Source organism: Takifugu rubripes, unplaced genomic scaffold, assembly GCF_901000725.2.
Source record: "Takifugu rubripes unplaced genomic scaffold, fTakRub1.2, whole genome shotgun sequence".
In the NCBI taxonomy this organism is placed as follows: Eukaryota; Metazoa; Chordata; class Actinopteri; order Tetraodontiformes; family Tetraodontidae; genus Takifugu; species Takifugu rubripes.
Genome location: NW_021821643.1, coordinates 27,545 through 52,289, shown reverse-complemented (window position 1 = coordinate 52,289; position 24,745 = coordinate 27,545). Strand labels below are relative to the sequence as shown.

Below are 24,745 nucleotides of genomic sequence, written 5' to 3'. Positions count from 1 at the left end.
TAACGGCCTGTCCCAGGTAACCTGTTCTAATCTGTTAAACGGGTCTGAGATTGAACCTTTGCTTGACTGGCTGATGAACCCCTCCACCAGACGGATCCCTCAAATATAGAAACAACAACCAATATGTAAACAACAACAACAAATATAGCAACAACAGCCCACAAAGGTTGAATGTCAGTCAGAACCAAAGAGGTTTTGAATGAAAGATGTGTGTCGGACCAGTAAAGTGTGTTTTGTGAATCATCATGACCAGTGTGGGTCAGTGTTAGTTAGTGTGGGTTAGAGTTAGTTAGTGTGGGTTAGTGTTAGTTAGTGTGGGTTAGTGTTAGTGTTAGTTAGTGTGGGTTAGTGTGGGTTATTGATAGTGTGGGTCAGTGTTAGTTAGTGTGGGTCAGTGTTAGTTAGTGTGGGTTAGTGTTAGTTAGTGTGGGTTAGTGTTAGTGTTTGTTAGTGTGGGTTAGTGTGGGTTAGTGTGGGTTATTGATAGTGTGGGTCAGTGTTAGTTAGTGTGGGTTAGTGATAGTGTGGGTTAGTGTTAGTGTGGGTTAGTGTGGGTTAGTGCTAGTTAGTGTGGGTTAATGTTAGTGTGGGTTAGTGCTCATTAGTGTGGGTTAGTGTTAGTGTTAGTTAGTGTGGGTTAGTGTGGGTTAGTGTGGGTTAGTGTGGGTTAGTGATAGTGTGGGTCAGTGTTAGTTAGTGTGGGTTAGTGATAGCGTGGGTTAGTGTTAGTGTGGGTTAGTGTGGGTTAGTGCTAGTTAGTGTGGGTTAATGTTAGTGTGGGTTAGTGCTCATTAGTGTGGGTTAGTGTTAGTTAGTGTGGGTTATTGTTAGTCAGTGTGGGTTAGTGTTAGTGTGGGTTAGTGTTGGCTTAGTATTGATATGGGTTAGTATTAGTGTAGATTAGGGTTAGTGTTGGTCAGTGTGGGTTAGTTAAAGTACTGTAACGGTTAGTCTGGCATGTTGATGTTGAGGGTTTAGCGGAAGTAAATGTTATAATGTGACTCGTTGTGACTCGTTTGTGTTTCACCTGTCTGCTCCTCAGGATGCGGCTCCGCCCTCTTTTTTTTGCTGATTTTGATAAAATGGTAAGTTTAACCAGGTCAGGCTTTATAGACAGGTTTAGTTTAACGAGGTTCATCAGCTTCAGAAAAATGGGTTTCAGATTTGAAAATTGTGTAAATTGAAAGCAGAGAAAGTGCTGGAAACCTGCTGCTGTTATCAGGCTGATCAGTATTGATAGAGATCATTAGTGATCTGCTGACGTTTGCATCTGACAGCATCTTCAGATGGTAACCAAGGTCCAACAGTGCAGTTGTGGTTTAGTCTAGTTCTATTAGTGATTCATCTAGATCACATTATCTCCTATTAAGAAACTCAGTTCTAGTTCTGGTTCGAGTTGAAAGGAACATGTCAGGAGCCAGTTTTGGGTTCACACCAAGTTTTCTCTACAAGAACGAGGTTAAAACAGAACCAAGTGAGGTTCCTGAAGCTCCAGACACAGAAGCTCCTGAGGAACAGGAGGCTACAGCTCCCCCTGCTGGTGAGGAGCCCGCAGCACCTGCTGAAGAAGAGGAAGAGAAGAGTGAAGAAGAGGAGGTGAAGCCGACTACAGCTCCTTCCACTGAGGAAGAGCTGGAGCCCACTGTTGCTCCCTCTGATGAAGTGATGGAGGAGACTGAAGCGCCACCTGCTGGTGAGGAGGACACAGAGGGATCAGGCAGTCTGGAGAAGGAGAAGCCAGTCGTAAGCGAACAGCATGATCTTCATCCTTGATACATCTGGTCAGTCGGCAGGTTCATCTTCATCATCACCACTATGGCCGGGAGTATCTTCATCATCAGCAAACTCATCATCCTCATAAAGATGATCTTCATCATCAGCAAACTCACCATCATGAAGACCTTTATGATGATGATGATCAAGATGATCTTCATCATCATTAAGATTGTCTTCATCACCATCAGGATTATCTTCATCATCCTCATCCTCATCATCTTGTATCAATCAACACTTCACTCAGTTTCTAATAAACGTGAATGTTTTCCTTTGAAGGTACCTGAGGAACCTTCATCCATCCAGGAGGCGGAGCTTGATGAGGTTTCTTTTTCATTTGTGTTGATTTTGCTTGTTTTCAATCTTAATACGTCTTAAATAAAAATGTTGTCTGTAGATTCCTGGTGCTGACCAAACATGTGCGGATGAAGCAGCTCCGCTGGTAAATATAAAGAACAACAACAACAACAACAACACTAATAATAATAGTTTTGGGGGCCGCTGACACGATTGTCTCATTAATGTGAATGAAGTTCAAACCCTAAATCAGAGCTCCCTCATTGGAGACGAGTGTTTCAGCTCTTCTGACCCGGTTCTGTTTTGATCTGGGATCACGTCTTCCTGTCGTTGCAGGAAAACATGCCGATCCCGTCAGTGATCATCGAACCCGCCTCCAGTAACGAAGGTGACGACGACCGCGATGGTGACATCATCTCGCCCACCGCCGCCAGTGACAACGATGTGACCACGGTGAGCCAGACCATGAAACACATGAGTCCATCTGGAGGCGTATCCGGGCTCCCGGATGACTTCCTGTACAAGGTGAGACTTCCTTCAAGGCCAATAATCCGACCCGAACCCTGATCCTGATCCTGACCCTGACCCTGATCCTGATCCTGACCCTGACCCTGACCCTGACCCTGACCCTGACCCTGATCCTGACCCTGATCCTGACCCTGATCCTGATCCTGATCCTGATCCTGATCCTGATCCCGACCCTGACCCTGACCCTGATCCTGATCCTGATCCTGATCCTGATCCCGACCCTGATCCTGACCCCGACCCTGATCCCGACCCTGACCCCGACCCTGACAGGAAGTTCCCAGCAGGACCACAGGTGACACCTCTGTGTCTTCAGGTGGAGACGATGCACGACTTTGAAGCAGCCAACTCAGACGAACTTGAACTGAAGAGAGGTGACGTGGTTCTGGTGGTGCCCACCGAGTCGGCGGAGGATCAGGTGAGAATGGAACCAGACACACCTGCCAGGACCACAAACACATTTGAATATTTCAGCTGTGTGGCTGAAACCTTGATTACATTTATTCGTCAGTCAAAACATTTGAACCTTTTTATTGTTACTAAAACTCAAAAACGTCCTAAAGAAAAACCCCACAAACACGAGTTGACAAAGTTCTGCTGAGACCCAGGAGAACCACAGGAGAACCACAGGAGAACCACAGGAGAACCACAGGAGAGCTTCGCTCAGGTGGAGACGTGCTAAATGGAGCAGGTGCATAAAACAAAGGCGTCACCTGATGTCACTGTTGCTCCGACTACAGAAAACAGCCGCAGGTGTTTAGGGATGAGCTGAGGTCAGATTGTCCTGCGTTAACGTTGCGCTGTTGTTGTTGTTGTTGTTGTTGTTGTTGTTGTGGCAGGACGCTGGTTGGCTCACGGGTATCAAAGAAAGCGAGTGGTTAGCACGCGGTGCTAGCGCCCAGAAAGGACTGTTTCCAGAGAACTTTACGCAGCGTTTGGAATAAGAAGACTCGCGACGCTGTAAAAAACAAGACGTGAGCAGAAGTTTGAGGCAACATCAGAGCAACATCAGCAACTGCCTGGAGGCACCTAGTGCAACCGTGGGCAGGTCACCACCAGGTTCCTCTGCTCAGCAAAACTGGTGCCAACGTCTAGTTTGATCCTGGAAATTACGAAGCATGACGTGATAGTCTGGCCCCCCCACAAACAACCAATATTCTCCTGTTGTTGGAAGACGTGACTTTAACTGGGAAAAACATCTGGACCGGAACAGCGGAAGAAAAGAGAGAAAAGGATCCTCTGTTGCTCCAGACGTGTTTGATTGCTGTGGAATATTCTAGAATCTGTAGTCATGTGACCTATTTAAATGTTCTGGAGTCTGCCAGGGAGTCGGTGAGGACGCGTCCGTTGGCGAGTTCCTACCTGCGAGTGTTTGGTGATCAAGTCTCTGTTCTGTGTTTCTGCCAAAATAATGTTGCTTATTGATTTAATAGTAGAGCTAATTGATCCAGACCATAAGTCACAGCGACGCTGTTTGATGCAATTTATGTTGTGTGTTTATTCCTGGTGTGTTGGACACTTCTGATGTCACTTCCTTTGACCTTGATGGTGTAGATCCGTGACCTTGATGCCACAAATCACTTGTTTATGTCATCAATAAATGAGTCCTGGGAACATTTTGGCTTCTTTATCGTTCATGATCCAACCGCACACATACAGTTGGGGGGGGGGGGGGGGGGGGGGGGGGGGCAGAGCTTCCATGAACTTTGAGCAGAACTGACGTCAGCAGGAACCATCAGAACTGGAGGATGAAGAGTGAAGAACAGCAAAGTCTTGAAAATGTGAAACATTCCAAACGTCACAAACTTCTTCACTTTATTTCATCCTCCTCAAATTCGTGAACAAATCTCAAGGTCACAATATCTGCAGAGGATCAATGAAGGTCACGTGAAGCCGTCAGAGGCTTCTTCTCCCATCGTTCCTCCATGAAGGTGCTGAGAAGAAGCTGAGTGGATGCTGCTGAGCGGGCAGAAGCCAGAAGACCTGGCCTGTTAAATGGGTCCACAGGTGTCTTCTGGAAGGTTCTGCAGCCTGAGAACCTGTTGCAGACGATGAGCAGGTGCAGCAGGCCAGAGTGTGACTGTGGGGACGAGACCGATAAAATCACTTCCTGTGCTGCGGCTGTGTGCTTCCTGTGATGGTGTCCTAGCAACAGTGAAACCACACGTTCTGGGGGAGCGACGCTGAAAGAGACGCAGAAACCTTCACAGCAACCTTCGGCTCCTTGCAGCATCTTCTCACCACATTTATCTTCTGGACGTTTACAGTCACGTCAATAAAATGTAAACATCAACTCTGAGCAAAAGGGAAACCTTGAAAATCTGTTTATAGGTTCTAATTGTGATGATTTATCTTTGATGTTTTAGAGAAATGAATGAGCAGAAGCACATTTTAGAGCTGCTGAGACTGCTGTCGTCATGGAGACCTGTTTCCTGTTTGTGGTGAGGTGGGCGGGGCATCAGCAGCAGGGGCTGATGGGGGCTGAGAGGAGCTGGATCAGTCCTGCCTCCGGCCCACCAAAGCAACAATGCAGCCGTTCACACCTGCGGCTCTCTGCTTCCTCTGCTCAGGTGAGTGTTTCCAGCCAGCCAGGACACGACCACCACACACACGCTGACTTCAGCTGCCTGTCCCCGTCTCTACAGGGCTGGTTGTCATAGAAACGCAGCTGACCCAGGACCAGATCTCAGTGACCCGCAGAGCTGGTAAAATTGCCTCAATAAGCTGTGGAGGAATCGATGATTGTAATTATAATTATGTGTTGTGGTACCAGAAGAAGGAATCAGGCACGTTTGAAAGGCTCCTGGATATTGTTAAGAGCAGCAGTCAAATCACGCGGTACTCTCATGCTGAGAAAGATGATTTCTCAGCTAGGATTCAGCAGAACAACTGTGAGTTGATCATCTCCTCAGTTAAACCCTCTCACGCTGCCTCATATTACTGCTCCTGTTGGAAGAGTGGAACCACAGTGAGAGAAGGTGTGAGGCACCTGAACAAAAACCAGCTGCTGTGGATCAATATCCTTTCTGATGGAAATCTGATGTCTGGAACCAGAAAGACCTGATGTCTGGAACCAGGAAGATCTGATGTCTGGAACCAGGAAGACCTGATGTCTGGAACCAGGAAGACCTGATGTCTGGAACCAGGAAGATCTGATGTCTGGAACCAGAAAGACTTGATGTCTGGAACCAGGAAGACCTGATGTCAGGAACCAGAAAGACTTGATGTCTGGAACCAGGAAGACCTGATGTCTGGAACAAGAAAGACCCGATGTCTGGAACCAGGAAGACCTGATGTCTGGAACCAGGAAGACCTGATGTCTGGAACCAGAAAGACCCGATGTCTGGAACCAGGAAGACCTGATGTCAGGAACCAGAAAGACTTGATGTCTGGAACCAGGAAGACCTGATGTCTTGAACCAGGAAGATCTGATGTCTGGAACCAGGAAGACCTGATGTCTGGAACCAGGAAGACCTGATGTCTGGAACCAGGAAGACCTGATGTCTGGAACAAGAAAGACCCGATGTCTGGAACCAGGAAGACCTGATGTCTGGAACCAGAAAGATCTGATGTCTGGAACCACAAAGATCTGATGTCTGGAACTAGGAAGATCTGATGTCTGGAACCACAAAGACCTGATGTCTGGAACCAGGAAGACCTGATGTCTGGAACCAGAAAGACCTGATGTCTGGAACCAGGAAGATCTGATGTCTGGAATCAGAAAGACCTGATGTCTGGAACCAGGAAGATCTGATGTCTGGAATCAGAAAGACCTGATGTCTGGAACCAGGAAGATCTGATGTCTGGAACCAGGAAGACCTGATGTCAGAGTCACCTGTACTGAAACAGGAATCTTCAGGATCAGAACCTCGACTCAAATGTTCAGCAGCAGATTTTGTCCTTCTCTGTTTCACTGTGTCAGGATTTTTGGATCTGGAACCAGACTCGTCGTCTCAGGTGAGAATCAAACTTTGCTCCAAACCTTTTAATAACAATCAAAAGACAAAAAAGAAATATTGACACTCAAGAAGATTATCTATAAAACCATAAACACAAGAGCACAGACGGGAATTTAGCTGGATTTATCTGTGGATTATTGGTGAATAAATGGGTGGATTATCAGTGGATTATTGGTGAATAAATGGGTCGATTATCAGTGGATTATTGGTGAATAATTGGGTAGATTATTGGTGGATTATTGGTGAATAAATGGGTCGATTATCTGTGGATTATTGGTGAATAAATGGGTCGATTATCAGTGGATTATTTTTGAATAAATGGGTCGATTATCAGTGGATTATTGGTGAATAAATGGGTCGATTATCGGTGGATTATTGGTGAATAAATGGGTCGATTATCTGTGGATTGTATGTGAATAAATGGGTCGATTAAGGGTGGATTATTGGTGAATAAATGGGTAGATTATCAGTGGATTATTGGAGAATAAATGTGTAGATTATTTTAGGATTATTGGTGAATTAATGGGAAGATCATCGGTAGATTATCGGTGAATTAATGTGTAGATTATTTGATGATTATTGGTGAATAAATGGGTAGATTATCGGTAGATTATTGGTGAAAAAAGGGTAGATTATCAATGGATTATTGGTGAATTAATGGGTAGATTATCGGTAGATTATTGGTGAATAAATGGGTAGATTATCGGTGGATTATTGGTGAATTAATGGGTAGAATATCGGTAGATTATTGGTGAAAAAAAGGGTAGATTATCGGTAGATTATTGGTGAATAAATGGGTAGATTATGGGTGGATTATTGGTGAATAAATGGGTAGATTATGGGTGGATTATTGGTGAATAAATGGGTAGATTATCAATGGATTATTGGTGAATAAATGGGTGGAATATCGATGGATCAATAAGTGGGTGGGGGCTCCCCAGACCCATATGAAGACCCTCTTGAGGGTCCCCTGAACTCCGGTGGTCTTCTGAGCTGTGCGACACCTCGGTCAGGTGAACGGCGCTGGTGTGTGGTCACCCTCCACGTCGCCTCCCTGGACGTTCACTGGTGCAGGTGGGGAACGGGAACTCCGGCTCCCTGGAGGAGCTTCTGATGGCACCAGTCCTCAATGACCACGATTATGAATGAGTTGTGTGAGCGCACGATGTGCATGTGTGGTTGAGCTGACCTCTGACCTCCAGCGTTGACCCCTCAGGGCCAGTGAGAGCAGTAACTCTGGTGTCTCACCACAGATGCGGCGCTGGTCCAGCCTGTGTTGAGCGTGTACCCAGCAGCATCCAGAGATCCTCTGGAGGGGAGGACCGCCCTGCTGTGTGTGGCCTCAGACATGGTTCCTCCTCTGGTGAGGTTCTCCTGGAGGAGACAACGGGCCGACAGTGCTGTGGAGGAGTCACCTCCTGCCCATGAAGAAGAGCTGCAGCTCAGAGAGCCGGGCCGCATCACCTCCATCAGACTGCTGGACCGGGACGCCGTCCACACCTATAAATACCGCTGCTCCGTGCAGCACGAGGGGGGGGCGGTGAAGGCCCAGTCCAGCAAGGTGCTGATGTCCTGTCCCTCAGCCATCTTGAGACACCTTCAGGTGGGCTGATCTTTCTTCTTCACTGTGTTTCTCTTCCAGAGGTTGCACCAGTCCCCCCGTCCATCCCCCCGTCTGTCCCCCCGTCCATCCCTCCGTCCATCCCTCCGTCTGTGCTGAGGATGAAGCTGCTCTCTTTTGTCTACACGGCCCTGATGATGAAGAGTCTGCTGAGCTGCTGTGGAATCTCTCTGCTCCTCTTCCTCACCAACAACCAGAAACAGGCTGACTGACTGGTTCCAGTCCACCATCCTGTCTCGTCCTCTCACTGCTTCCTTTTCCACTGGGACTTTTCCTCTCGCAGAATAAAAGCTTCTCTCCAGCAATAATAACTGTAATTTGCCAGCTTTGATCAATAAAGTAAATCTGTCTGAACAGGAAGCTGAATCCTCGTTGTGAGGTCACCAAACTCTTCGTAGTTTGATGTCATTTTTTCAACTTTGTTGATGAATTTCTGGACCGATGACAGCGTCTCGATCACTTCCTGTTTGACATGTTTGTTATTAGGAAGCGGCAGCAGAATGAGACGGTTGCTGCTCACATGTTGATCTTTAGGGACGATATTGGAAGACACAGAAGATTTCCTGTTTATTACGGAGAAATCCAGAAATGGTTCGTTGATCATTACATACAAATTAAGTCCGAATAATTCTAAAAGTGTCCAGAAGATAAATGTGGTGAGAAGATGCTGCAAGGAGCCGAAGGTTGCTGTGAAGGTTTCTGCGTCTCTTTCAGCGTCGCTCCCCCAGAACGTGTGGTTTCACTGTTGCTAGGACACCATCACAGGAAGCACACAGCCGCAGCACAGGAAGTGATTTTATCGGTCTCGTCCCCACAGTCACACTCTGGCCTGCTGCACCTGCTCATCGTCTGCAACAGGTTCTCAGGCTGCAGAACCTTCCAGAAGACACCTGTGGACCCATTTAACAGGCCAGGTCTTCTGGCTTCTGCCCGCTCAGCAGCATCCACTCAGCTTCTTCTCAGCACCTTCACAGGGCACAAATTAGACAGTAAAATCCCTTCTGGAAGGGGATCAACAGGATCGGCTCAAATCAGCATTTCCCTTCTAACAATAGTTGATATTTAAAACCCGTTTGGAAGCATCTCCACAGGATCTTCAGCAACGTGAGTTGTGATGGAGGCCCCAAGATTCAGGTCAGGATTATGAAGTCAGTGACCAGATAAACCAGAACAACTGCTCTTCATCTTTAGGCCCCTTTAGCAAACTAGAGAAAAGCACTGGGCGCTGTGGGGCTTTGATGTTTCAGATCAAAGTCTCTCTGGAATCTATGTTACCAACTGAATCAGCTCTTCCTTGGTCCACCATCAGCGCCTCCTAAAGACATTAAAATCCGGCCGTGCCGTGGACAAGGAGGGGAAGTGTTTCAGGTCTCCAGATGGGTCAGGGTCTGAGTACGAGACTGCTGAAGAGTGGGTTGATGGAGGTCAGGGAGGAGGCTGGGTGAGCCCAGATGATGAACGTTCCTGTACAAATCAAGTTCCACTTAAAGTATCAGACGGGTGGGAAGCTGGACATGAGGCTGCAGAGCAGGAGTTATGGAAGAGTGACGAAGAAAAGTGTTCAGCTGATGAAGAGTTGGCACGGAACACTGGTACACAATCAGTTTCCAGAGATCAGGCAGGTGAGCAAGGCACGCTCACTTTCACCTGTGAGCCTCAAACAGGAAGTGTGTTTAACGAAAACCCCTCAGATAACAAGGGAGGTGCGTTTGATTCAGACCCTTTTGCTGAAACACAGGGAGGAGGTGCGTTTGATTCAGACCCTTTTGCTCAAACAGAAAGTGGAGGTGCGTTTGATTCAGACCCTTTTGCTGAAGCACAGGGAGGAGGTGCGTTTGATTCAGACCCTTTTGCTCAAGCACAGGGAGGAGGTGCGTTTGATTCAGACCCTTTTGCTCAAACAAAAAGTGGAGGTGCGTTTGATTCAGACCCTTTTGCTCAAACAAAAAGTGGAGGTGCGTTTGAGTCAGACCCTTTTGCTCAAACAGACAGTGGAGGTGCGTTTGATTCAGACCAGTGTGTCAACAGTTTCCCAGAAACATGTTCAGGTACTGAAGATGGCGTCTGGACCTCCGAGCCCTGGCGGGACTCTGCATCCGTCTCAGCTGAGGGAGTTAAAGCTGTAAACAGAATTCACAAAGAACCAGAAAATTCAGACATGTCAGAAGATGAAGCTGCAAACCGAAGACTTGGAAAGTTGTATCAAGAGCTAGATACAGAGAAGGAAGAGGTATTGGTCTTTCTCAACTCCGCCCTGTGGTAGAAACCAGCCTCGTGTAGAAATGAATGGAGAATCCTTTATGGTGTCTTCTACCCTTCCACAGAGTCCTCAAACCTGGACCCCAGCCTGAGCTCCTCCTACACCTCCTCTTGCTTGCTTTATCTGTGTGTCCATCCCATCCTCCGGTTCCACATTTGGTTATCTTTAAGGTGTCACCGTTGCAGCGTGCTAACAATGTTTGTGTCTTTGTGCTTCACTCCAGGTCACCAGTGCGTTTAATGGCCTGTCCCAGGTAACCTGTTCTAATCTGTTAAACGGGTCTGAGATTGAACCTTTGCTTGACTGGCTGATGAACCCCTCCACCAGACGGATCCCTCAGAACGGAGGGAGGAATCGATTGGATACCATCATGGGATTGAGTCATGTGTCTTCTCCACCGGGGAGACAACAACAACAACAACAGCAGCAGCAGCAAATATAGCAACAACAACAACAAATATAGCAACAACAACAAATATGTAAACAACAACAACAAATATAGCAACAACAGCCCACAAAGGTTGAATGTCAGTCAGAACCAAAGAAGTTTTGAATGAAAGATGTGTGTCGGACCAGTAAAGTGTGTTTTGTGAATCATCATGACCAGTGTGGGTCAGTGTTAGTTAGTGTGGGTTAGTGTTAGTTAGTGTGGGTTAGTGTTAGTTAGTGTGGATTAGTGTTAGTGTTAGTTAGTGTGGGTTAGTGTGGGTTATTGATAGTGTGGGTCAGTGTTAGTTAGTATGGGTCAGTGTTAGTTAGTGTGGGTTAGTGTTAGTTAGTGTGGGTTAGTGTTAGTTAGTGTGGGTTAGTGTGGGTTATTGATAGTGTGGGTCAGTGTTAGTTAGTGTGGGTTAGTGTTAGTGTGGGTTAGTGTGGGTTAGTGCTAGTTAGTGTGGGTTAATGTTAGTGTGGGTTAGTGCTCATTAGTGTGGGTTAGTGTTAGTTAGTGTGGGTTAGTGTTGGTCAGTGTGGGTTAGTTAAAGTACTGTAACGGTTAGTCTGGCATGTTGATGTTGAGGGTTTAGTGGAAGTAAATGTTATAATGTGACTCGTTGTGACTGGTTTGTGTTTCACCTGTCTGCTCCCCAGGATGCGGCTCCGCCCTCTTTTTTTGCTGATTTTGATCAAATGGTAAGTTTAACCAGGTCAGGCTTTATAGACAGGTTTAGTTTAACGAGGTTCATCAGTTTCAGAAAAATGGGTTTCAGATTTGAAAACTGTGTAAATTGAAAGCAGAGAAAGTGCTGGAAACCTGCTGCTGTTATCAGGCTGATCAGTATTGATAGAGATCATTAGTGATCTGCTGACGTTTGCATCTGACAGCATCTTCAGATGGTAACCAAGGTCCAACCGTGCAGTTGTGGTTTAGTCTAGTTCTATTAGTGATTCATCTGTGATTCACATTATCTCCTATTAAGAAACTCAGTTCTAGTTCTGGTTGGAGTTGAAAGGAACATGTCAGGAGCCAGTTTTGGGTTCACACCAAGTTTTCTCTACAAGAACGAGGTTAAAACAGAACCAAGTGAGGTTCCTGAAGCTCCAGACACAGAAGCTCCTGAGGAACAGGAGGCTACAGCTCCCCCTGCTGGTGAGGAGCCCGCAGCACCTGCTGAAGAAGAGGAAGAGAAGAGTGAAGAAGAGGAGGTGAAGCCGACTACAGCTCCTTCCACTGAGGAAGAGCTGGAGCCCACTGTTGCTCCCTCTGATGAAGTGATGGAGGAGACTGAAGCGCCACCTGCTGGTGAGGAGGACACAGAGGGATCAGGCAGTCTGGAGAAGGAGAAGCCAGTCGTAAGTGAACAGCATGATCTTCATCCTTGATGCATCTGGTCAGTCGGCAGGTTCATCTTCATCATCACCACTATGGCCAGGAGTATCTTCATCATCAGCAAACTCATCATCAAGATGATCTTCATCAGCAAACTCACCATCCTCATCAAGATGATCTTCATCATCAGCAAACTCATCATCCTCATCAAGATGATCTTCATCATCAGCAAACTCATCATCAAGATGATCTTCATCATCAAACTCACCATCCTCATCAAGATGATCTTCATCATCAGCAAACTCATCATCAAGATGATCTTCATCAGCAAACTCATCATCCTCATCAAGATGATCTTCATCATAAAACTCATTATCCTCATCAAGATGATCTTCATCAGCAAACTCATCATCAAACTCATTATCCTCATCGAGATGATCTTCATCAAACTCATCATCCTCATCATCATGATCTTCATCACCATCCTCATCAAGATGATCTTCATCATCAGCAAACTCACCACCATGAAGACCAAGATTGTCTTCATCACCATCAGGATTATCTTCATCATCCTCATCCTCATCAATCAATACTTCACTCAGTTTCTAATAAACGTGAATGTTTTCCTTTGAAGGTACCTGAGGAACCTTCATCCATCCAGGAGGCGGAGCTTGATGAGGTTTCTTTTTCATTTGTGTTGAATTTGCTTGTTTTCAATCTTAATACGTCTTAAATAAAAATGTTGTCTGTAGATTCCTGGTGCTGACCAAACATGTGCGGATGAAGCAGCTCCGCTGGTAAATATAAAGAACAACAACAACAATGACTTAATTTTAGACAGAAACCTCGATGGTATTCTCCTTACTGAGACGTGGCTCTGATGCACCTGCTGTTCTCACAGAGGCTTGCCCCCCAGGTTTTATCTTTTTATTTTCTACGGGGGGGGGCAGGAAAGGAGGTGGAACCGCTTCAATAACAAGGACCGAAATGTCTTCACGCGAGGTCTCTTTTAATACGTTTCCATCATTTCAGCATCATGCGTTTGTTTTTAGCAGCCCTCCTATTTTAAGCATAACAGTTTACAGACCACCCCAATACTCCACCTCTTTTATCAGTCAATTCTCGGAATTTTTATCAATCATTTACGCTAAATACAACAGGATTTTAATAACTGATGATTTTAATCTACACATCAACAACGCCTCGGACCCAGTGTCCAGAGAATGTTTAAACCTCCTTCACAGTTTGGATTTTAAACAACATGTCACGCAGCCGACCCACAGCAGAGGTCACACCCTGGACCTGGTCATAACCTATGGCCTGTCCGTAGGTGGGTCCCCTGGACCTGGTCATAACCTATGGCCTGTCCGTGGGTGGGTCCCCTGGACCTGGTCATAACCTATGGCCTGTCTGTAGGTGGGTCCCCTGGACCTGGTCATAACCTATGGCCTGTCCATGGGTGGGTCCCCTGGACCTGGTCATAACCTACGGCCTGTCCGTGGGTGGTTCCCCTGGACCTGGTCATAACCTATGGCCTGTCCGTGGGTGGGTCCCCTGGACCTGGTCATAACCTATGGCCTGTCTGTAGGTGGGTCCCCTGGACCTGGTCATAACCTATGGCCTGTCCGTGGGTGGGTCCCCTGGACCTGGTCATAGCCTACGGCCTGTCCGTGGGTGGGTCCCCTGGACCTGGTCATAACCTATGGCCTGTCCGTGGGTGGGTCCCCTGGACCTGGTCATAACCTACGGCCTGTCCGTGGGCGGGTCCCCTGGACCTGGGGGCCCCTGTGGGAACGGTGAGGAGACGCTACCTGACTCCTGAAGTGGCTGCAAATTTTATCCAGATCTTACAGAGCACTCCTGCAGAAATGTTACCAGCACCGTGTGATTTTATTGTTGACACTTTTAACAATAAATTAAAGTCAACGCTGGACTCTGTGGCTCCACTTGTCACAAAAACAGTAAGAACAAAACGTGCACCACCGTGGAAAAATGAAGAAATTAGAAAACTGAAGAGAACCTGCAGGAGTGCTGAGAGGAGGTGGAGGAAATCCAAGCTGACCATTCATAAAGAAATATTTTATCAACACCTCAAAACCTACAATAACACAATCAAGCAAGCAAGAACCTCTCATTTCAAAAAACTAATCTCCGACAATAAAAACAACCCCAAATTTCTATTTTACACAATTGAGCTTTTAACCACTGGTAATTTTAACAGGTGTCCTACAACAACGACTGACACCCTCTGGGAGACCTTTGCAGACCACTTCAGGAGTAAAATCGATGATATTAGATCCAGTCTTTTATCACAGCAAATTTTAATCACCAACACTCCTGGATCGTTGCATCACCTGAGGAGACACTGGAGAGTTTTCTCTTGGTTGATGCGAGGACACTTGGTCGGGTTTTCTCCCCAGTGAGGCCCACAACCGGCCTTTTAGACCCAATTCCCACACCGTCTTTTAAAACATTTTATGGATTCTTTGAGGAACATCTATATATGGTGAAGAGCAATCTAGACCCCAGCGTTTTAAATAACTATCAGCCTGTATCCAACTTACCATTTTTAAGTAATATTTTAGAAAAACTTGTTTTTAACCAAGTGAATGATTTTTTAAACTCAAAAGGACATTTTAGAGAGGCATCAGTCTGGTTTTAGGATGAACCACAGTACAGAGACAGCCCTTTTAAAGATTTTAAATGACATCAGGTGCAACTTAGATAACAAAAAGCTCACGGTGTTGGTTCTGCTGGATCTGACCGCCGCCTTTGATACAGTAGACCACCATATTTTATTAAATAGACTGAAGAACCTGGTCGGCCTCTCTGGTACTGTTCTTAACTGGTTCACCTCCTACCTTACTGATCGAAGCTGCTTTGTAAGTATGGATACATGTGTGGCGGGGTGGAACGGTCAACGACAACGCCACCTGGGGAATTTCACCCCAGGAATTAACCGGAAAACAGGCACGCGCAGATAAGGTTCGGTTCCAGAGGCAGAGACAGGATTGAGGGTTAGGCACTACAATTTTATTAAATCCAACTCAACACAAAAATAACTCGGCTGTACAAAAGTCAAACAAAAGGGGGTGGACAGGGCTGGGGCCCCACCGGCAGGTAAAACGCAATTAGGGAGATAACCAAACTAAAAACACCCGTGCTACTGCAAACAAAACCACACACGAGGGGTGAGGAAAACGCCCTCCACCAGGGGTTGGGTCCCCGCCGTGGCCCGCAGCACCTGTCCACAAAGAAAAGAGAACAATTACATTTCCAGCGGTAACAATTGACGCGACGAGCACACACGCGCACACACCTCACACAGACAAGCAAATAAATTGTGACCAACAAGAAACGAACAGAAACAAAACCTAAAAGAGTAAATGCCAGTTGATACGATTTACACACACTGTTAGGAGTCTAAAAATGAAAGCAACAGCTCCGTGGTCGCCTCGGCGGCACCACTACGTCTCAGCGCCGTCCCACGAGCGAAGGGGGGCGAGAGAGAGCGCGAACAGGAGAGAGAGTCCCGAAAACGGGACGGAGCCAAAGCAGCAGTGGGTCCAGTAAGCGAGGTAGTCCGTGCCGACTGTGTTTGGTGGCGCCCCCACTCCGTGAAGGGTTCCCGCTGGGGCAACGCGACCCACTGACGCCAGCCGGCAGCCACCTGCAGCAAGAACAGCCCCATTAACATGTATCAACCGAGTGGGGGAGTCAGTGACGCGCATTGCTGCGCCTTACCTGCCCAGTACAGACGAGCGCGCGCGCCCTCACGGCAAAGCGCTCTAGGCGGGAGGATGGCGGGAGGAAGCACCGACCTTCTTGGCGCTGCCAGACAGCCTGCTCGCGCTGTGAAACAGTTTGTTGGTCGAACCGCCCAGATAAGCCGCAACCCCGCCGTACCGTCGAAGGGGGAAAACAACTAAAGCCAGCTGGAGGCAGTGCCTTATATAAACCTGTTCTCCCCACCCACCAATTAAGGCACTACCTCCATAGGGCACCTGTTCGGAGGGCAGGCCACGCCCTGCCACATCTGCTCCTCGAGAATCCATGAGACTAAATGTGGGGTTCCCCAAGGGTCAATCTTAGGTCCAACCCTTTTTAATCTTTACATGCTTCCTCTTGGGGATGTCACCAGGAGCCACGGCATCAGCTTCCACAGCTATGCTGACGATACGCGGCTGTACATCGCCGTGGCTCCTGGTGACACAGGGCCAGTTGATGCCCTTTTTAACTGTATTCTAGATATCCAGTCATGGATGGCAGAAAACTTCCTACAGCTCAACCAGGACCAAACAGAGGTCTTAGTCATTGGTCCTGAAGGTCAGAGAGAGAAACTTGTACCAAAATTAAAGGATTTTAAGCCATCTCAATCTGTCAGAAATCTGGGTGTGATCTTTGACTCTGAGCTTAGTTTTATCCCACACATCAAAAACATAACAAAGGTGGGTTTTTACCACCTGAAGAATATAGCCAGAGTCCGCCCGTTTCTCTCAGGCCAGCACGGAGGTGCTGATGCACGCAGGTGCTGATGCACGCTTTTATCTCTTGTGGTCTAGATTATTGTAATGCCCTGCTCTCTGGTCTTCCCAAAAAGAGCATCTCCAACCTACAATTATTACAAAACTCAGCTGCACGGGTGCTGACGAGGACCAGAGGGCGGGAGCACATCACACCGGTTTTAGAATCGCTGCATTGGCTACCCGTGCGTTTCAGGATCGATTTTAAGGTTCTTTTACTAGTTTTTAAATGTCTTAATGGTCTTGGCCCGACTTATTTATCTGACCTGCTTTTATTCTATCATCCCTCGCGGACTCTGAGGTCTTCCGGCACCGGCCTTTTAACCATTCCACATGTAAGCACTAAAACGCACGGGGAAGCGGCCTTCAGTTATTATGGTCCCCGACTGTGGAACAGCCTCCCGGAGAACCTCTGGGCCGCAGAGGCTGCTGAGGTTTTTAAAAAGAGGCTCAAGACACACCTTTTTAATCAGGCCTTTAACTGATTTCCTGATTACTCCCTCAGTTTTTATTCTCAATTTTTAGTCTTTTATCCCATTTACTTTTTCAGTCTGTTTTAGTCTTAGTACTGTTTTACTCCCTCAGTTCTTAGTTTCTCAGTTTTTAGCTTTTATACCTTTTATCCCATTTACTGTTTCAGTCCTTCCGTTTTTAGCTCCAGTGTCTCCTCATGGTGTTTCCTCATGGGGGCCTGCCAGGCTGGGAGATGTTTCCGGTCTACCGCTGGGGGTGCTGTCCCATTGTCGACCCTGGACTGGGTGGTTAGGGGGCTCTGTGCTTTGGTGTGGAGCCTCCGGTCTGTCCGGGTCGGGCTGGTCTTTGTGGCGGTACCACCTGTGGTCACGGACCGTGACCTCCCTCGGCCTGGTGGGCCTCCAAAGGTGGCGTCTCCTTCGCCTCAGGTCTCGGTGCCCAGCCATGTCTCAGCTTGTCTAAGCTTGTTTGTGTGTGTAGGTGTGTGTGTAAGTGTGTTGTATGCATGTGTGTGTGTGTGTGTCCTTTTCTTGATTCTCTTGTTCTCTTTGCTGTTTTTATCCTTTGTGAGGCACTTTGTGCTACCTAGCGTATGAAAAGTGCCATATAAATAAAGATTGAATTGAATTGAATTGAACAACAACACTAATAATAATAGTTTTGGGGGCCGCTGACACGATTGTCTCATTAATGTGAATGAAGTTCAAACCCTAAATCAGAGCTCCCTCATTGGAGACGAGTGTTTCAGCTCCTCTGACCCGGTTCTGTTTTGATCTGGGATCACGTCTTCCTGTCGTTGCAGGAAAACATGCCGATCCCGTCAGTGATCATCGAACCCGCCTCCAGTAACGAAGGTGACGACGACCGCGATGGTGACATCATCTCGCCCACCGCCGCCAGTGACAACGATGTGACCACGGTGAGCCAGACCATGAAACACATGAGTCCATCTGGAGGCATGTCCGGGCTCCCGGATGACTTCCTGTACAAGGTGAGACTTCCTTCAAGGCCAATAATCCGACCTGGACCCGGGGTTTTATTGTCACTAAAACCCTCAAAAACGTCCGAAAGAAAAACCCCACAAACACGAGTTGACAAAGTTCTGCTGAGACCCAGGAGAACCACAGGAGAAGCACAGGAGAACCACAGGAGAACCACAGGAGAACCACAGGAGAGCTTCGCTCAGGTGGAGACGTGCTAAATGGAGCAGGTGCATAAAACAAAGGCGTCACCTGATGTCACTGTTGCTCCGACTACAGAAAACAGCCGCAGGTGTTTAGGGATGAGCTGAGGTCAGATTGTCCTGCGTTAACGTTGCGCTGTTGTTGTTGTTGTTGTTGTTGTTGTTGTGGCAGGACGCTGGTTGGCTCACGGGTATCAAAGAAAGCGAGTGGTTAGCACGCGGTGCTAGCGCCCAGAAAGGACTGTTTCCAGAGAACTTTACGCAGCGTTTGGAATAAGAAGACTCGCGACGCTGTAAAAAACAAGACGTGAGCAGAAGTTTGAGGCAACATCAGAGCAACATCAGCAACTGCCTGGAGGCACCTAGTGCAACCGTGGGCAGGTCACCACCAGGTTCCTCTGCTCAGCAAAACTGGTGCCAACGTCTCGTTTGATCCTGGAAATTACGAAGCATGACGTGATAGTCTGGCCCCCCCACAAACAACCAATATTCTCCTGTTGTTGGAAGACGTGACTTTAACTGGGAAAAACATCTGGACCGGAACAGCGGAAGAAAAGAGAGAAAAGGATCCTCTGTTGCTCCAGACGTGTTTGATTGCTGTGGAATATTCTAGAATCTGTAGTCATGTGACCTATTTAAATGTTCTGGAGTCTGCCAGGGAGTCGGTGAGGACGCGTCCGTTGGCGAGTTCCTACCTGCGAGTGTTTGGTGATCAAGTCTCTGTTCTGTGTTTCTGCCAAAATAATGTTGCTTATTGATTTAATAGTAGAGCTAATTGATCCAGACCATAAGTCACAGCGACGCTGTTTGATGCAATTTATGTTGTGTGTTTATTCCTGGTGTGTTGGACACTTCTGATGTCACTTCCTTTGACCTTGATGGTGTAGATCCGTGACCTTGATGCCACAAATCACTTGTTTATGTCATCAATAAATGAGTCCTGGGAACATTTTGGCTTCTTTATCGTTCATGATCCAACCGCACACATACAGTTGGGGGGGGGGGGGGCAGAGCTTCCATGAACTTTGAGCAGAACTGACGTCAGCAGGAACCATCAGAACTGGAGGATGAAGAGTGAAGAACAGCAAAGTCTTGAAAATGTGAAACATTCCAAACGTCACAAACTTCTTCACTTTATTTCATCCTCCTCAAACTCATGAACAAATCTCAAGGTCACAATATCTGCAGAGGATCAATGAAGGTCACGTGAAGCCGTCAGAGGCTTCTTCTCCCATCGTTCCTCCATGAAGGTGCTGAGAAGAAGCTGAGTGGATGCTGCTGAGCGGGCAGAAGCCAGAAGACCTGGCCTGTTAAATGGGTCCACAGGTGTCTTCTGGAAGGTTCTGCAGCCTGAGAACCTGTTGCAGACGATGAGCAGGTGCAGCAGGCCAGAGTGTGACTGTGGGGACGAGACCGATAAAATCACTTCCTGTGCTGCGGCTGTGTGCTTCCTGTGATGGTGTCCTAGCAACAGTGAAACCACACGTTCTGGGGGAGCGACGCTGAAAGAGACGCAGAAACCTTCACAGCAACCTTCGGCTCCTTGCAGCATCTTCTCACCACATTTATCTTCTGGACGTTTACAGTCACGTCAATAAAATGTAAACATCAACTCTGAGCAAAAGGGAAACCTTGAAAATCTGTTCATAGGTTCTAATTGTGATGATTTATCTTTGATGTTTTAGAGAAATGAATGAGCAGAAGCACATTTCAGAGCTGCTGAGACTGCTGTCGTCATGGAGACCTGTTTCCTGTTTGTGGTGAGGTGGGCGGGGCATCAGCAGCAGGGGCTGATGGGGGCTGAGAGGAGCTGGATCAGTCCTGCCTCCGGCCCACCAAAGCAACAATGCAGCCGTTCACACCTGCGGCTCTCTGCTTCCTCTGCTCAGGTGAGTGTTTCCAGCCAGCCAGGACACGACCACCACACACACGCTGACTTCAGCTGCCTGTCCCCGTCTCTACAGGGCTGGTTGTCATAGAAACGCAGCTGACCCAGGACCAGATCTCAGTGACCCGCAGAGCTGGTAAAATTGCCTCAATAAGCTGTGGAGGAATCGATGATTGTAATTATAATTATGTGTTGTGGTACCAGAAGAAGGAATCAGGCACGTTTGAAAGGCTCCTGAATATTGTTAAGAGAGACAGTCAAATCGAGCGGTACTCTCATGCTGACCAAGATGATTTCTCAGCTAAGATTCAGCAGAACAACTGTGAGTTGATCATCTCCTCAGTTAAACCCTCTCACGCTGCCTCATATTACTGCTCCTGTTGGAAGAGTGGAACCACAGTGAGAGAAGATGTGAGGCACCTGAACAAAAACCAGCTGCTGTGGATCAATATCCTTTCTGATGGAAACCTGATGTCTGGAACCAGAAAGACCTGATGTCTGGAACCAGAAAGACCTGATGTCTGGAACCAGAAAGACCTGATGTCTGGAACCACGAAGACCTGATGTCTGGAACCAGGAAGATCTGATGTCTGGAACCAGGAAGATCTGATGTCTGGAACCAGGAAGATCTGATGTCTGGAACCACAAAGACCTGATGTCTGGAACCAGGAAGATCTGATGTCTGGAACCAGGAAGACCTGATGTCAGAGTCACCTGTACTGAAACAGGAATCTTCAGGATCAGAACCTCGACTCAAATGTTCAGCAGCAGATTTTGTCCTTCTCTGTTTCACTGTGTCTGGATTTTTGGATCTGGAACCAGACTCGTCGTCTCAGGTGAGAATCAAACTTTGCTCCAAACCTTTTAATAACGATCAAAAGACAAAAAAGAAATATTGACACACTCAAGAAGATTATCTATAAAACCATAAACACAAGAGCACAGACGGGAATTTAGCTGGATTTATCTGTGGATTATTGGTGAATGAATGGGTAGATTATCAATGGATTATTGGTGAATAAATGGGTAGATTATCAGTGGATTATTGGTGAATAAATGGGTAGATTATCAGTGGATTATTGGTGAATAAATGGGTAGATTATCAGTGGATTATTGGTGAATAAATGGGTCGATTATCGGTGGATTATTGGTGAATAAAAGGAAGGAATATCGGTGGATTATTGGTGAATAAATGGGTCGATTATCGGTGGATTATTGGTGAATAAATGGGTCGATTATCGGTGGATTATTGGTGAATAAAAGGGTAGATTATTGGTGGATTATTGGTGAATAAATGGGTCGATTATCAGTGGATTATTGGTGAATAAATGGGTAGATTATCGGTGGATTATTGGTGAATAAATGGGTAGATTATCGGTGGATTATTGGTGAATAAATGGGTCGATTATCGGTGGATTATTGGTGAATAAAGGGTAGATTATCGGTGGATTATTGGAGAATAAATGGGTAGATTATCTGTGGATTATTGGTGAATAAATGTGTAGATTATCTGTGGATTATTGGTGAATAAATGGGTAGATTATCAATGGATTATTGGTGAATAAATGGGTAGATTATCGGTGGATTATTGGTGAATAAAGGGGTAGATTATCAGTGTATTATTGGTGAATAAATGGGTTGATTATCGGTGGATTATTGGTGAATAAAAGGGTAGATTATCGGTGGATTATTGGAGAATAAATGGGTAGATTATCTGTGAATTATTGGTGAATAAATGGGTAGATTATCTGTGGATTATTGGTGAAAAAATGGGTAGATTATCAGTGGATTATTGGTGAATAAATGGGTATATTATCGGTGGATTATTGGTGAAAAAATGGGTAGATTATCAGTGGATTATTGGTGAATAAATGGGTAGATTATCTGTGGATTATAGGTGAATAAATGGGTAGATTATCGGTGAATAAATGGGTCGATTATCAATAGATTACTGGTGAATAAATGGGTAGATTATTTTTGGATTATTGGTGAATAAATGGGTAGATTATCTGTGGATTATTGGTGAATAAATGGGTAGATTATCAATAGATTATTGGTGAATAAATGGGTAGATTATCTGTGGATTATTGGTGAATAAATGGGTATATTATCTGTGGATTATAGGTGAATACATGGGTAGATTATCGGTGGATTATCGGTGAATAAACGGGTCAATTATCAATAGATTACTGGTGAATAAATGGGTAGATTATTTGTGGATTATTGGTGAATAAATGGGTAGATTATCGGTGGATTATTGGTGAATAAATGGGAAGATTATCGATTATGAATGACTTGTGTGAGCGCACAATGTGCATGTGTGGTTGAGCTGACCTCTGACCTCCAGCGTTGACCCCTCAGGGCCAGTGAGAGCAGTAACTCTGGTGTCTCACCACAGATGCGGCGCTGGTCCAGCCTGTGTTGAGCGTGTACCCAGCAGCATCCAGAGATCCTCTGGAGGGGAGGACCGCCCTGCTGTGTGTGGCCTCAGACATGGTTCCTCCTCTGGTGAGGTTCTCCTGGAGGAGACAACGGGCCGACAGTGCTGTGGAGGAGTCACCTCCTGCCCATGAAGAAGAGCTGCAGCTCAGAGAGCCGGGCCGCATCACCTCCATCAGACTGCTGGACCGGGACGCCGTCCACACCTATAAATACCGCTGCTCCGTGCAGCACGAGGGGGGGGCGGTGAAGGCCCAGTCCCAGCAAGGTGCTGATGTCCTGTCCCTCAGCCATCTTGAGACACCTTCAGGTGGGCTGATCTTTCTTCTTCACTGTGTTTGTCTTCCAGAGGTTGCACCAGCCCCCCCGTCCATCCCTCCATCCATCCCCCCGTCTGTGCTGAGGATGAAGCTGCTCTCTTTTGTCTACACGGCCCTGATGATGAAGAGTCTGCTGAGCTGCTGTGGAATCTCTCTGCTCCTCTTCCTCACCAACAACCAGAAACAGGCTGACTGACTGGTTCCAGTCCACCATCCTGTCTCGTCCTCTCACTGCTTCCTTTTCCACTGGGACTTTTCCTCTCGCAGAATAAAAGCTTCTCTCCAGCAATAATAACTGTAATTTGCCAGCTTTGATCAATAAAGTAAATCTGTCTGAACAGGAAGCTGAATCCTCGTTGTGAGGTCACCAAACTCTTTGTAGTTTGATGTCATTTTTTCATCTTTGTTGATGAATTCCTGGACCGATGACAGCGTCTCGATCACTTCCTGTTTGACATGTTTGTTATTAGGAAGCGGCAGAATGAGACGGTTGCTGCTCACATGTTGATCTTTAGGGACGATATTGGAAGACACAGAAGAGTTCCTGTTTATTACGGAGAAATCCAGAAATGGTTCGTTGATCATTACATACAAATTAAGTCCGAATAATTCTAAAAGTGTCCAGAAGATAAATGTGGTGAGTAGATGCTGAAAGGAGCCGAAGGTTGCTGTGAAGGTTTCTGCGTCTCTTTCAGCGTCGCTCCCCCAGAACGTGTGGTTTCACTGTTGCTAGGACACCGTCACAGGAAGCACACAGCCGCAGCACAGGAAGTGATTTTATCGGTCTCGTCCCCACAGTCACACTCTGGCCTGCTGCACCTGCTCATCGTCTGCAACAGGTTCTCAGGCTGCAGAACCTTCCAGAAGACACCTGTGGACCCATTTAACAGGCCAGGTCTTCTGGCTTCTGCCCGCTCAGCAGCATCCACTCAGCTTCTTCTCAGCACCTTCACGGGGCACAAATTAGTCAGTAAAATCCCTTCTGGAAGGGGATCAACAGGATCGGCTCAAATCAGCATTTCCCTTCTAACAATAGTTGATATTTAAAACCCGTTTGGAAGCATCTCCACAGGATCTTCAGCAACGTGAGTTGTGATGGAGGCCCCAAGATTCAGGTCAGGATTATGAAGTCAGTGACCAGATAAACCAGAACAACTGCTCTTCATCTTTAGGCCACTTTAGCAAACCAGAGAAAAGCACTGGGCGCTGTGGGGCTTTGATGTTTCAGATCAAAGTCTCTCTGGAATCTATGTTACCAACTGAATCAGCTCTTCCTTGGTCCACCATCAGCGCCTCCTAAAGACATTAAAATCCGGCCGTGCCGTGGACAAGGAGGGGAAGTGTTTCAGGTCTCCAGATGGGTCAGGGTCTGAGTACGAGACTGCTGAAGAGTGGGCTGATGGAGGTCAGGGAGGAGGCTGGGTGAGCCCAGATGATGAACGTTCCTGTACAAATCAAGTTCCACTTAAAGTGTCAGACGGGTGGGAAGCTGGACATGAGGCTGCAGAGCAGGAGTTATGGAAGAGTGACGAAGAAAAGTGTTCAGCTGATGAAGAGTTGGCACGGAACACTGGTACACAATCAGTTTCCAGAGATCAGGCAGGTGAGCAAGGCACGCTCACTTTCACCTGTGAGCCTCAAACAGGAAGTGTGTTTAACGAAAACCCCTCAGATAACAAGGGAGGTGCGTTTGATTCAGATCCCACGACTGAAGC

At 46.9% G+C, this 24,745-nt stretch overlaps 2 protein-coding genes, 1 long non-coding RNA gene and 1 gene segment (V, D, J or C); all 4 read left to right on the top strand.

The window, feature by feature from the left end:
* Nucleotides 1–1,886: 1,886 nt before the first annotated feature.
* On the top strand, nucleotides 1,887–4,212 carry LOC115248596 (amphiphysin-like). Of its 3 annotated transcripts, XR_003887411.1 has the most exons (6): nucleotides 1,887–2,097; nucleotides 2,171–2,215; nucleotides 2,407–2,595; nucleotides 2,912–3,013; nucleotides 3,159–3,286; nucleotides 3,435–4,212. XR_003887411.1 is itself a non-coding variant. In XM_029832349.1 (5 exons), exons 1-5 carry the CDS (start codon nucleotides 1,894–1,896, stop codon nucleotides 3,537–3,539), a joined length of 573 nt encoding a protein of 190 aa, XP_029688209.1. In that variant the 5' UTR covers nucleotides 1,887–1,893; the 3' UTR covers nucleotides 3,540–4,212. The 3 variants fall into 3 exon arrangements, 2 of the variants coding, with proteins under 2 accessions (XP_029688209.1, XP_029688208.1); XM_029832349.1 differs by lacking the exon at nucleotides 3,159–3,286 and having other exon boundaries at nucleotides 2,407–2,523; XM_029832348.1 differs by lacking the exon at nucleotides 3,159–3,286.
* Nucleotides 4,213–4,959: 747 nt separating this feature from the next.
* LOC115248590 (uncharacterized) lies at nucleotides 4,960–10,904 on the top strand. The gene is made up of 5 exons (XM_029832339.1): nucleotides 4,960–5,165; nucleotides 5,241–5,650; nucleotides 6,408–6,552; nucleotides 7,808–8,157; nucleotides 10,659–10,904. Exons 1-5 carry the CDS (start codon nucleotides 5,123–5,125, stop codon nucleotides 10,875–10,877), a joined length of 1,167 nt encoding a protein of 388 aa, XP_029688199.1. The 5' UTR covers nucleotides 4,960–5,122; the 3' UTR covers nucleotides 10,878–10,904.
* A 1,876-nt stretch (nucleotides 10,905–12,780) lies between these two features.
* On the top strand, nucleotides 12,781–19,333 carry LOC115248613 (uncharacterized). The gene is made up of 4 exons (XR_003887414.1): nucleotides 12,781–12,882; nucleotides 12,956–13,000; nucleotides 18,003–18,410; nucleotides 18,556–19,333. It is a non-coding gene; the product is annotated as an uncharacterized lncRNA (long non-coding RNA).
* Nucleotides 19,334–20,135: 802 nt separating this feature from the next.
* LOC101069492 (immunoglobulin kappa variable 3D-20-like) lies at nucleotides 20,136–20,834 on the top strand. The segment is given in 2 exon segments: nucleotides 20,136–20,272; nucleotides 20,348–20,834. Coding segments are annotated over 2 exon segments (462 nt in total).
* The last annotated feature ends 3,911 nt before the right edge of the window (nucleotides 20,835–24,745 follow it).